Raw genomic sequence first — 12,367 nt, forward strand, 5'->3', positions numbered from 1 at the left:
ATTAGACGCCCGTCAGCGATAACGACGTGCACCGTGCGTCAAACGTTGAATAAGTATCGCATAAATCTACACGATGTCCTTATTTTTCGCGAGTTGAGATGATAAACTTAACTTCGAGAAAGGACGGCAAGTTCTTTGACTTGCGGCAACTCCGGACGAACTTTATTTACCTGTTTTTCGGTAATTGGTGGTTTGGTATCTCCCCTACGTATTCTCTTGGCATATCCGCGTGTCGCAGCAGGAAGGGGAGATGTGTAACGGGGCATAACGACGCTTGCGGGGCTTTAGGTCCGCCGTAAGCGTGCGGCTTCGTCGGGATAGAGCTAATGTTCGTCGCACGGGGGTTTAACGCTTACCGTAAGCAGGAACAACGGATCCATAGCGACCGCGGAAAATCCGCCCGGGGGAAGAGGGGGAGGTGGTCGATGAGGGAAGTCATGCGGAAAAGCTTCGAACAGCTTTCGTGGGGATACTTTGCATGGGTGGATCACAGCTATAATACGAGACATTTCGCAAGGGAGCTCGGACAACGCCACTTTGTGTTGCGAAGAAACACACGTTGAAGACGTTGAAACAATTCTAAAAAAAATTCTTATTAGTGAAATTTTTACTAGCGTTGAGAGAATCATCCTTCTCTTTCAAGAATCTTGACAATCGTCAGGTTACATACGTTCAAGGATTCGCGACGTCCAGAAAGCGCGAGTTCAGGGATGCGCGCATACCAAATCCGGGAGTCTTTGAAGAATCATACCGTCGAGAATCGCCGTTATCCGGGGGAGAAGGGCTTGCCCACGGTCTTACATAAGTTACATACAGGTCTGGAAACTTCAATGGTGGGGGTAGATCGCTTAGTGAAGTTGTGTTTAAAGGTGCCTTTTCATGCAGCGAATTTTTCGCTGCGAATGATTTTTAGCAAATAGCGAATAATTCGTTGTGAAGTAGCGAATAATTCGCCGCGAGTTGTTTGTGAGCGTTGCATCTGTGTAGTTGCTTGTCAACAGTAATAGAATATGCTAAAATATTTCATGGTTTTGGGCTTTGAAGTGCTTTTAGATATATTGTAAATTAAATCATTAATTAATAACAAAATTTTTTAAAATCCTTTTTAATGGAGGACGACTCAGTTATAAACTGGATTACTTGGTATAACCAACAAATGCAGTGGTTATTTAATTATGTGCAAGTAAATCATTACTATCAAATGAATGTACGAAAAAGGAAAATTGCTGCAGTTACAGCTTTACTTTTACATATGAAGAGAAGAAGATATACTAAAAAGAAACATTGGGTAGCACCTATTTTTCAAGAAAGAAAAGTACATGGATTCTTTCATGCTGTGCTACTTAAACTTATTCTAGAAGATTTGAGGTTTCATAATTACATACGAATGTCTGCAACTCAATTTGAAAATTTGACACTTTAAATTGGAGCAGATATATTTAAGCAACATCACATTAGGGAACCTATAGATGTTGCTGAGCGTTTATTAATGACATTAAGGTAAGCATGCTTACAAATGCAAATTTATTTGCAAATTCTTATCATTTAATAATTTTTTATTGTAAAGTATTGTGCATTTTAAAATATAAACCTGGTTTAGGTATCTTGCTTCTGGCGATTCTATTTCTTCGATATATTACCAGTATTTAGTTGGTCTGACTACTGCTGCAAACATTATCTCAGAAACATGTCAAGCTTTATGGAACAATTTATCATCTATAGTATTACCTGCAGATTTGAGTGAAGACAAATGGCTAACAGTAGCAAATAATTTCGCGGATAAATGGAACTTTCCACACTGTATAGGTGCCATCGACGGTAAACATATAATTATTCAAGTAAGATAAATTATTTATTCACGATATAGAATAATATTTATACATATAAATTTTTCCAAATTTTAAAAGTATTTTATTCCTTTTAAGTGTCCAGCCAAAGCAGGATCGTCTTACTACAATTATAAAGGAATTAGTCATAGTGTGGTTCTTTTGGCTATATGTGATGCCAATTATATTTTTCAATTTGTTGATATTGGAGCTTATGGGCGAAGGAGCGATGGAGGAATCTTTAAGGAAAGCGTATTTGGTCAGAAATTTGAAAATAATGAAATGAAGCTACCAAAGCCTGCACCAATTTCTGAAAATGGAGACAATCTGCCATATTGTTTAGTGGGAGATGAAGTTTTCCCACTAAAAACGTATTTATTAAGACCGTACCCGGGCAAACAAAATACTGAATACGAAAAACGCGTATTCAATTATCGATTATCAAGGGCTAGAAGAACAATTGAAAATAGCTTTGGTATTCTAGCAAATAGGTGGCGGATTTTTAGAAAACCTATTATTCTAAGTGTTGACAATACAATGAAAATTGTGCAAGCAACCGTATGCCTCCACAATTGGTTACGCATGGCAGACCTTAAAAAATGAAGAAGAAAATATTCAATATGTAACACCAGAATTAATTGACAGACAGAACGAAAACGGTTTCGTACCAGGAAGTTGGAGAGCAGATATGGAGACCTTAAGTGGCATGGCAGATATAACTCGCTCAGGAAACAACTCCAGTACTCGACAAGCAGCAGAAGTCCGAGAAAAATTTCTTTATTACTTTAACAACGATGGAGCTGTAGATTGGCAATATGCTTACATGTAACTAGATTAAAAAGCGATCATACTGTAAAAATATACAATATACTGAAATGTTCAATTCTAAAAAATATTTAGAATAAAAATATATACTGACATGTGTAAATAAATTAAAAAGCAGTCATGTAATTGTAAAATTGAATTTTTTGATTGTAAATTATATAAAAAATATTTTGCTTATGAGGAAATAAAATGTACTACAAGATTTTGAGAACAGGTATATATTTCTAAAGATATATATTTCTACAGGTATATATTTCTAAATTTTACACGTATGAGTTTTTCCTATAAGTGTTGTTATATATAGATAAACTTAAAAAAACCAATTGTTTACTTACATTAAATTATCTTCATTTTCAATTTTAAAAAGAAGTTCATACATTTTAAACATTGCCATATTTACTTTTTTCAGAGGTAACTTTCGCAATTTTCTATCCATTGTTAAACAAAAACTACCAATTTCATCCTTCTCTTTTATTTCAGGCATGGGTAAGAGCGGTTGTTGTAAGATTTGAGGAGGAGGAATAGGTTCATTCAACGCTTTTGCAATTCTTTCAATTGGATCATCGGCTTTCCGTTTCTTGTTGCCTAAAAAAAAGTTATTGTTATATAAGTCAATTTTATAGATGCATTTATTTTAATTATTTGTTTATAATTAATTGAAATTTTTCAATATTTTTATAACAAAATATACAAACCTTTATTTAATTCATTATCCTCAGAAAAATTAGAGAGGTTACCGAGTTCAGAATGTAGATCATCGTTGAAGGAAGTGTCTTCTGGTGTAGGTGTAGGTAGCGTTAAATTACTTACTGTGCTACATTGCAAAATATAATGATTGTATATATTGTTAGAACTGCTTTTTTATTTTCAAATTATTATTTACTTACTTTTTAATTCCAAGATCAAAAGTATTTTTTAAAAAGCTCATTTGCTCCATAAATCGCCATGGTTTGCTTTTTTTGCAGCTTGTCCACTTTTGCCTTTTTCTTTCATTAGATATGTTCGATATGTATCGTATAAGTTCTTCCATTTTGATTTTAATGCTGCGATAGTGTATTGCTCTAAAACAAAATTCACAATTAATTTTTTAAAATAATAAATAAAAAGTATAGGCTCTCTCCTGAATAAATCAAATAGAAAATAGTGAGAGAGCCACATGCGGTAATTATTACGCAATTAATATATAGTTAATAAGATAAAATATATTAGTCAATATACTTTTTTCTTTGTTAGTATTGAGAAGATCCTCAATTTCTTGCCACAGTTTGTCTTTAATTGCTTTTGTGCGTTGTGCAAAAAAGACTTGGTTGAGATAACCAAAAAAATGGTCGCCTCGACCAAGTGCCTTGATTATATATAAGCTGATATCTTGGTTACATATACCAACGGCACTTGGTTAGACTGCCGTAGTTGGAGCGACCATGGTACTTGGTTAGACCATTCAAAAGAAATTGGTAACCTCCACGCGTTACTTGGTAGCTCTAACCTATTGTTTTGGTTGACTTTACCAAGTTAGTTGGTTGATGGAACCAACTGTCATGACTGATGCAACTAACGGCCGTAGTTAATTTAACTATTTTTATTGGTGTATTATTAATAGATCGAAGCACTAGAAAATTATACATTTTTATATTAGATATTTTTTGTAGCTCAGTTTATCGGATAAACTGAGCTACAAAAAAATATTTCACATAAAAATGTATAATTTTCTAGTTAATTGCGGTTCTGTGTTGTCGATGACGATGACGACGACGACGAAGATTCGCGCGGTCGGTGCACTCGTGTCAAAAGTCTTCGATTGCGGCAAAGTAACCGGCGATCGCGGGAAGGTGACCACGACGATGATGATGACGGTGACGATGACGGCGCGCTGGGAAACGTCGCACGCTCATAATTCACCTCCGCGCAATCCGCGGCTATCAAGCCGCGAGTTCCCCTACTTCTCCCCTCGCGGCCTCGTCCATCCTTTCGCGGTCGGGACGGCGGCGTACGTACGTGGCGCGTATCCGTGTCCAATATTTATGAAGTCGACCGAAGCGGAGCGTAGCCAGACCTAAGCCAAGTCGAGCGAAGCCGCGCCACGCCGCGTCGCGACGTGACGCGCGCGGTGCCGCGCCGCCCCGGGTCGCCGATCAGTCGCCGATGTGACCGAGCGCGCGGAAAAAGTCGATGAGCCTCTCGGGGCTCGCAAGCGTCGCCTGACCGATACCCGCACACGACGCCGATGAGAAAAATCGAAGACTTTTGACACAACGCAACGACAGGTCGAACGACATCACGTCCGCACGTCAGCACGTTCAGGCTTCGACTGCAGTGCAGCCATGGCGGCCATGGCCACATGTCTTAATTCACCAAGAACTTGGTTAAACTAGCTACGGTTATTAGTTGTAAGAACTAATTTCTGGGTGATCAATCAGAATACATTTTCTTGATTACCTCAACCAATTGCGTTGGTTATAAGCACCAATAGTTCTTACCAAATTTGAATTGTCAAACTAACTCAGTGTACATGGTTACGGCAACCAAGTCAATGGTTGTAGTTACCAATATATATGTAACCAAGAAAAACTTGGTAAATTCAACCAAGCCTTTTTTTCCGTGGACGCTGAAAAATCTTTATAATTCCATAAGGGAGGACGTTCTTGCACAGCAGCTATTAACATTTCTTCTATTGATGCAATTGTGACAGCACTGTTATCATTACCCGTGTCAATATTTTGTTTTGTACTTTCCATAATACTTGGAACACAACTCTGACTTTTTTCTATAACCTCACCATCAGCTTTATCAAATAAATGTACAAGATTAAAATAATACCAAATTAGAATAATATTCATAACAAAATATATTAAATTATTAATACTTTATTTTCTTACCTGTCTGAGGGTAAAAATAATTAGATTCGGTTATAATAATATTTTCATATCCTATAACGCACGGATGAGTGTTGATGGTATCTATTTGACATTGTTGTTCGCATATGCCGCATGCATATATTATAAAATTCTGAAAATATATTTAAAACCATGTAAAAACTATTTATTTCTTGATATTTTATTTCAGTTGACTGTGTTTTGCATTTTATAGGTTTGCATAACATTTATAGATTATAATTTTATGCAATCCGAACACATGCGAAGTATTTAAATTAAATATATAAAATCTTTGTTCTTTAATTACCTCTGTTGATTCCATTTTATAACAACTGATGTTTCTTTACACATTTGTATCTTGCTGAGGGCGAATATTCGTCAAAAGCTGAAAAAATCCAGCGAATAGCGATTACTCGCTAGCGAACAGCGAATGACCACGTGACCTCCAATCGCGGCGATTTTTTCACTGCGTGAATAGGCAACTTAAGTCATCTAATAGCCACTAGAGTCGTTGCGATCGATGTTCGCGCGGTGGCGAGGGACGCCGAAGGCCGGGGGGGATATTTGTCATATGAAATTCTGAAAATTAAGAACAAATAAAAATATTTTTTGTTTATTTTTATCCTTTTTTTTTATTTTTGTGGGTATTCCAGGTTGTCAATTCAAGGTAAGTATAACGAATAAAAATCAACTCTTTAATTTTATCTTCTTTTATTTTATTTTTAAAATTCTTGCAGGTATTTTTTCAGTTTTTAAAATCAAGTACATACGAAAGCAAATATAAATCAATCCTCCAAATTTTTAGGGAATCACAGAAACAATTTAGCAAGTATTTGCGACAAGACGCGGTTTCTCTTAATTTGTTATTAATTTTTTATTAACAATTTATTCTCTAGCGGTCTTTAACAAATTGCGATATTCTAATCAAATAATTTAAAGACCGCTACAGAATAAATTGTTAATAAAAAATTAATAACAATTAAGGGAAACCGCGTCTTGTCGCAAATGTTTGTTAAATTATTTTGTTATTACAAGAACGTGATTCCCTAAAAATTTGGAGAAAATCGCTTTTTGCTATTCTAAAGTTATTTATCGAATAATCAATAACAATTAATTAAAACATTGTTATATCAAATCGATGAAAAAATTGTTTGAACATTGTTAAAAAAATATATATAGATATATTTAATCTTTATTAATTAATTATATCTCAAAAAAACCCAGTGGCCGATAATAATTAGCCTACGATACGTTTGTACCACCCCAAGGAACCCACATGACATTTGAACGTCTCCCTCCCGCGAGACGTTTCGCTGTTAGCGCCCGCTGCTAGCTTCAGCTATACGAGTTTTCGGGTTACGTTCATCTGCGGACTTCGATGACAGCGACGAATAGTGGCTATGCTAGAAACTAAATGCATCTTCGATAAGCGACCATGCCCCCACCACTAGAATTAGCGGTAGTCTCCAGACCTGTATGTAAGACCGTGGGCTTTGCCGCTATCTGAGACCTATGAGTTTCTCAAATCTATGGCACTTAAAATTCGCGGATTCTCGAGGATCTGACATTTGTATCTCGCGGAACTCTGTGGATGTAGTAGAAGCGCTCCTGCGCGGCGATATTTTCCCGGGCTACCCTGTATATACGTAGTGCACATATATATAAACGGGTTTCTCCACCCGGAGTTTCCCGTGTGGGCGGAGGATTACGATACTGTATGGCTGAAACACGACGGGCGCACCCTTTGTCTACGTTGTCTACTATCCTTAGCCTTTCATTTAAGGACCAGGTAATAGCTGTCGCTGCAGCTGCACGTGATCCCGCAGTTTGCTGCAGACAGGGAGAATAAGAGAACGTATTTTACTTCGCGAGGATACTAAAGTTCGCCGGATATGCCGCCACATCGCCGTTTCCGAATTTATGCGCCCTGGGATCATCAGGTCTTAAGTAAACTCCAGGAGGAGGATCGGTGAAATGGATAAGATGTGGGACAGAAATAAACTCCTCTCGGAGACCGTTATGGCCGTGAGATTTAGCGCGTTAAGTTTAATGAACTATAATTAGCGACTTATGAACGTAATAAAGCTCTGATAATATAGGAATTTCTGAAAAGAATCTAGAATTTAAAGATGTTTTTTTCTTAAAACAAAATTTTTTTTTGAGAACTTATGTAGGTATTATTTCTTTAAAAATTTCATTTGTGAAATTTTCGAGTACTATTAGTTTTAATGCCAAAATACCATTCTTTTTAAAATCTTTTTAGATTCTTACAGATAATTCTTGTTCGAAATTTTACATAAGTCTTCTTTTGTTTTAACGAAGTTTTGTCATATATTTAAGGTTTGGCACCTTTTTTAGCAGATTCTACTTATTTGTTGTATTTCTCGGGAATAGAATGAAAAAAATTTTACACAATGTGAAATGCTTGCTTCATAAGAGAGTCCTCCACTTCTATTTAGTTTCTAGACTTTGTTACTTGAAACAAATAATTTCGTATTTTTTTCCTCCATGATTGTATAAATGAAAGAAGAATTAAGAAACTCCCAAATAATAAGTAAGTTTATTTTAATTTTGCATATGAAAATGCTCTAATTTGGAGATTTGATGCCTGGAAAATCAAGGTCTTCTCAGACCCTTAGGGAATATGTTTAACAATACTTGAGTAAATACTCAGTAATAGAACATATAATAATTATTTGTTACATAAACATAGTATGTAACATATATACAAAAATACAAAAATAATTGTATTATTTCACTATTTATGTAATTAACTTATTAAATCCTAGGAGATTCCTGTGCGTTGTTCTGTTTTAAATTTTTGTAACTCCTAATCAAAATTTTTAGATCGCAATTAGTATTTAGAAGTAAAAAATTGCTCTTTCAAAAATCTAGTCGGCAATAAGGTAAGATAATCTGGAAAAGTAAAGATTGAAAGTGGAGATAAAAAGAATAAATTTATCTTTTTAAGTTAGAATTTTTGTTGTAGAGATCACGCAAATAATAATTACATTTGATTTATTCTACATTCAATTTATTCTACTTTAGTTACAAGAATTGCAAGCAGAAAAGCGCGTAGGGTCCTTCTGAGACTTAATGGATTAACGTAGAATATGCAAAATATATCTTGGTTCTCTACTTGATTGCAAGACTCTGATGGAATTTTCAACTGTTCCCATGAGTCCACGATATGCGTCCCGATGTGCGTTCGAATGCAAAGGTACGGTCGTTCTTGCACTAATACGCCAAGCGACAAAAACAAACGGCGTATAACACCGCGGATAATGACTAATACATCCGCCGAGAGGGTGTATTCGAGATATCGAGTTGCCGCTCGATAAAACTACTCAAACTACAAAACTACTCGCGGCATACACGGGAGCAAAAATCGCGCGTATACGCGCGGATATATCGCTTCGCGTGGCGGAGGTAAAATATACGAGATAGCGCTCGCCGGTATCCGCCGTCACGCCGTCACGTGCGTTAGGCGATATTTGTCGCACGTGACCAAGGAGCCGCCGCGCCCGCCGCCGATCGCCGATATCTTCTCGCGACGGACTTCTTCCGCGACGGACGTAAGTAAGTAACGGAAAATCCATGGGTCGCGGAAGGAGCGGAATATATTCGCCTCTTTTATTATTCACACGAGCACGGAAGCAATGTAAAAATGATATATTATTTTACATTCAACGTGTTTTACAGCGAATATTTCGCGCGCAGCACATACGAAAAAAAAGCTACTACACAGTACTTCCCCTTTATTTGCTACTGTAATAATTTTTGCACTCGCAAAATAACCGTTTAAAGAAGTAGTGGAAAACTCTCCGGTCAAGCGGTCAACCGTATCTAAATGTTTCGCCGGGGGCAAAATATTTTTAATTGAGAAGTACGATAAGCGGTTTACATTGCGCGACTTTTTAATTGCTGTAAATTGAAGCCGCTTATAGACAAAGTTTTATAATTTCCTTTTCACGTAAACGTAAATACCTCAAGTCTATGACAAAACTCTCGCCGTGCTCGGTGCAATAATTTATTCATTTTTTCTTATTTTGTTATTTTGTAAGCTTCGTCCAAGTTCACGCTAACGTGAAATCCGCAAGCTCATTCGAAAGGAACGTGAAATCCCTTTGAGTAGACCTGAGATCTGAGGGAAAAAGGGATGAGTGTGAGGGTGGGGCGCGGAGATAGTGGTGGGAAACATTTCTACGGAAAAAGTTTCCGCTCTCCGCGGAAACTTTCTCGATCGAGCTCGACGCGCAAGCATTTGTTTTCCCGTGGTGAGCTTCCGCGAGCTTTCGGCAGGAAAGTCACTCGAGGGCGGGCGGCCACGGACATCGTAACGCGCTACTGCTTTAAGCTATCGTGGCACTCACCCCTCCCTCCTGCCCGCATTTACCCTCGTTCTCCACTTTTGTCCCCCGTCGCGCCCCACGTTGGATTAAAATATCGGCGACGCCAACCGCGTCTGAATAATTCAGGACGAAAGTTCTGGTTGTTCGATCCCGCGAGAGAAGTCCTGTCAGGACGATCGGAGGATGTGATCGAGGTCCATTTTTTGTGTTGCAGGTTTCGCCCTGATGAGAATCGTCGAGGTGTACAAGGAAATCCAGGATCAGGAGATGAACATCGTAAGTAGAACAGCTAGATTTTTAGCTAATTTTTAGAATGAGAAACTTATATCAAAGACTCGATAGGTTTTTCTTTTTCTTAAGAACTTTTCTCCGGCGATTTTCGTAGACATTTTCTTTATTGCAGGCGTTAACTTTTTAGTATGCAATATTCAAGTACTTACATACAATATAAAATTATAACTAATTTTTATTCTAATATGATATTATATTCCTGATTCCAAGAGATCTCTTTAATAATATTTAATTAAGATTTTAATCCTAACAATTTATCAATAACGATATAATAAAATTTAAATAATATTTTTATTTGTCAGTCCTTTATATGGTTCTTTGAATTTTTTAAGGAAATTTTTGGATGTTTTTATTACGATCAAATAATATTCCGAGACATTTCTGTGGGATAGCTAAAAGCAGGCGTATTGTCTGCCTCCCCATTTTTTCCGTCTGTCTTCCACCCTGGCACCGTCCATTTCCGGGGATTACGTCAGACGGTCGTGTCTGCCAGGATTCGCAAAGATGTCCTTTGCGCCATCGTCTAGTGCCAAGCCTATCTAGTGGAAATTCACATTTCTCTTTGTTTATTTATATATTTATTCGACGAATAAAAGAGATTCTTTTAACCGTGCGGCGTGCTTGTTTTTGAGAGTCGCTATTCGAATGTTGATAATTTCGGAAAAATATCAGATAAATGATGATAAATAATTAAACTCACCACATTTAAGTAACAATTGCTAAATTAATTGCAAATATCTAATTGTTTAATAACAAAATATTATTTCTCTGTCTGTAAACGTGCGTCTATGGCGTCCAAGCTAAAATAACATCTGCTCGTAACTTAAGAACTGGTAAATCTGCCTGTCTAGCCCCCTCCTCTAAAAAAAGTAGGTGAGAGAGGGAACTCAAGAGCCTGAGCTATTACGAAAGATAAATATATCGTCGAATATCGAGCAAGTACAAATCTCGCGTGGATATCTCAAACCCACATTTACAATCGATATAGCCTTTTTCTATAAGTAACAATTTGATTGTGAATTATTCATGATAAGTGTTATTTTTAATCAAAATAACATTCCTTTAAAGGATTTTGACGAATAGTTGCTTCTCTATTTAGTTATTGCCAAAAAATGGAATTTTGGACATTGGACAAATTTTTTCGACATATTCTATGTATTATATAAATTTTTAATAATTATTGAAAAATGTCATATATTTATATATCAAATTTACATGTAATTTTATCTTTAATTTTTTATTTATTAACTATTTTTTCTTCTAAAAAGTACCATTTCGAATAATTCAACTCTCTCCTTCTTGAATAATTCAAATATCCATCTGTACTATTTTTTTTCTTAAACACTCACCTCTAGAGTAAGAAACCTTAGAAGGATTTTTTTCTTGTGTATAGAAAAAAAATACAAAAAATGATGGCAAATTTCGCCCATTTTGGGACCTCGAATTTCTAACTTTATTTTCATGGTATAGTACTATTAGCTAAAACATTAATTCAAGTAAAAATTCAAGATGAGCATAGGCACGGTTTTGGAGATGCAAAGGGATGAAAATACGGGATATCGAAAATTCGTATAAAGGTAACTTAATATAAAGGTAAATCCGCAAACGGGTGCTATTTCAGAATCGTTTGTATTCGTTTGTACCACCGCTAGTTTTGTTTGTACCCTTAAAGGAGTGTGATTGTACCAAAAAAATTGGGGTAAGAGCTAACCTCGAAAAAAAACAAAGTGGTATAGTAATATACCTCGAAATAACACTCTGTACATACTGTTTATAAAATGCGTAATACTATACAAAAAGGCGTGATATCCGTACAAAATTACCTTTTTTAAAAAAAAGGTAAAGAAACGCGCCAAGTACACGCATAGTAGTGTATATGTTGTTACCTCGAAAAAAAAACAGTGGTAGTATTATACCTTAAAAAAATCTAAGTAACAAGTGGTAGACGTAATCTTTGTATCTCGAAAAATCTCGAAAAAACCTAAGCAGTAGTATTTTTACCTCGAAAAAAAAAACAAAGTGGTAGTATTATCATACCTCGAAAAAACCTAAGTAACAAGTGGTAGACGTAATCTTTGTATCTCAAAAAATCTCGAAAAAACCTAAGCAATAGTATTTTTATTTCAAAAAAATTATAACTCAAGTGATACACATCACAAAATTACGTTACCTTATCAAAAATGAGTCGTGCTTCAAGTGA

The 12,367-nt window shown here is 36.1% G+C and overlaps 3 protein-coding genes across 5 annotated transcripts in view; 1 reads left to right on the plus strand and 2 right to left on the minus strand.

The window, feature by feature from the left end:
- Irsp53 (Insulin receptor substrate 53 kDa) overlaps positions 1–12,367 on the plus strand; it is a 187,826-nt gene that overhangs the window by 139,407 nt on the left and 36,052 nt on the right. For 2 of the 3 annotated variants that reach the window (XM_077401912.1, XM_077401913.1), the window contains one exon: positions 10,091–10,152. In XM_077401912.1, the coding sequence (XP_077258038.1) occupies positions 10,091–10,152 (62 nt within the window). Of the gene's footprint in view, positions 1–10,089; positions 10,153–12,367 lie in introns of all 3 variants that reach the window. The other variant, XM_077401915.1, reaches the window with a different exon arrangement.
- The window catches only part of LOC143895100 (uncharacterized), a 62,766-nt gene that overhangs the window by 42,759 nt on the left and 7,640 nt on the right, over positions 1–12,367 (minus strand). The window lies entirely within an intron of this gene.
- On the minus strand, positions 2,863–4,529 carry LOC143895104 (uncharacterized). Its single transcript, XM_077401939.1, has 4 exons — positions 4,343–4,529; positions 3,539–3,712; positions 3,347–3,465; positions 2,863–3,236 (listed from the first exon to the last, which is right to left on the minus strand). Exons 2-4 carry the CDS (start codon positions 3,679–3,681, stop codon positions 2,983–2,985), a joined length of 516 nt encoding a protein of 171 aa, XP_077258065.1. The 5' UTR covers positions 3,682–3,712; positions 4,343–4,529; the 3' UTR covers positions 2,863–2,982.

Source organism: Temnothorax americanus, unplaced genomic scaffold (genome assembly GCF_048541705.1).
Source record: "Temnothorax americanus isolate GAGA-0224 unplaced genomic scaffold, ASM4854170v1 Scaffold15, whole genome shotgun sequence".
Lineage (NCBI taxonomy): Eukaryota > Metazoa > Arthropoda > Insecta > Hymenoptera > Formicidae > Temnothorax > Temnothorax americanus.

Coding starts and splice junctions, on each gene's coding strand:
- LOC143895104 (XM_077401939.1), bottom strand. CDS start 3,681: ATGGAAGAACTTATACGATACATATCGAACATATCTAATGAAAGAAAA. Junction 3,466..3,538: donor TTTGATCTTGGAATTAAAAA/GTAAGTAAATAA, acceptor TTTGCAATGTAG/CACAGTAAGTAATTTAACGC. Junction 3,237..3,346: donor GGATAATGAATTAAATAAAG/GTTTGTATATTT, acceptor ACTTTTTTTTAG/GCAACAAGAAACGGAAAGCC.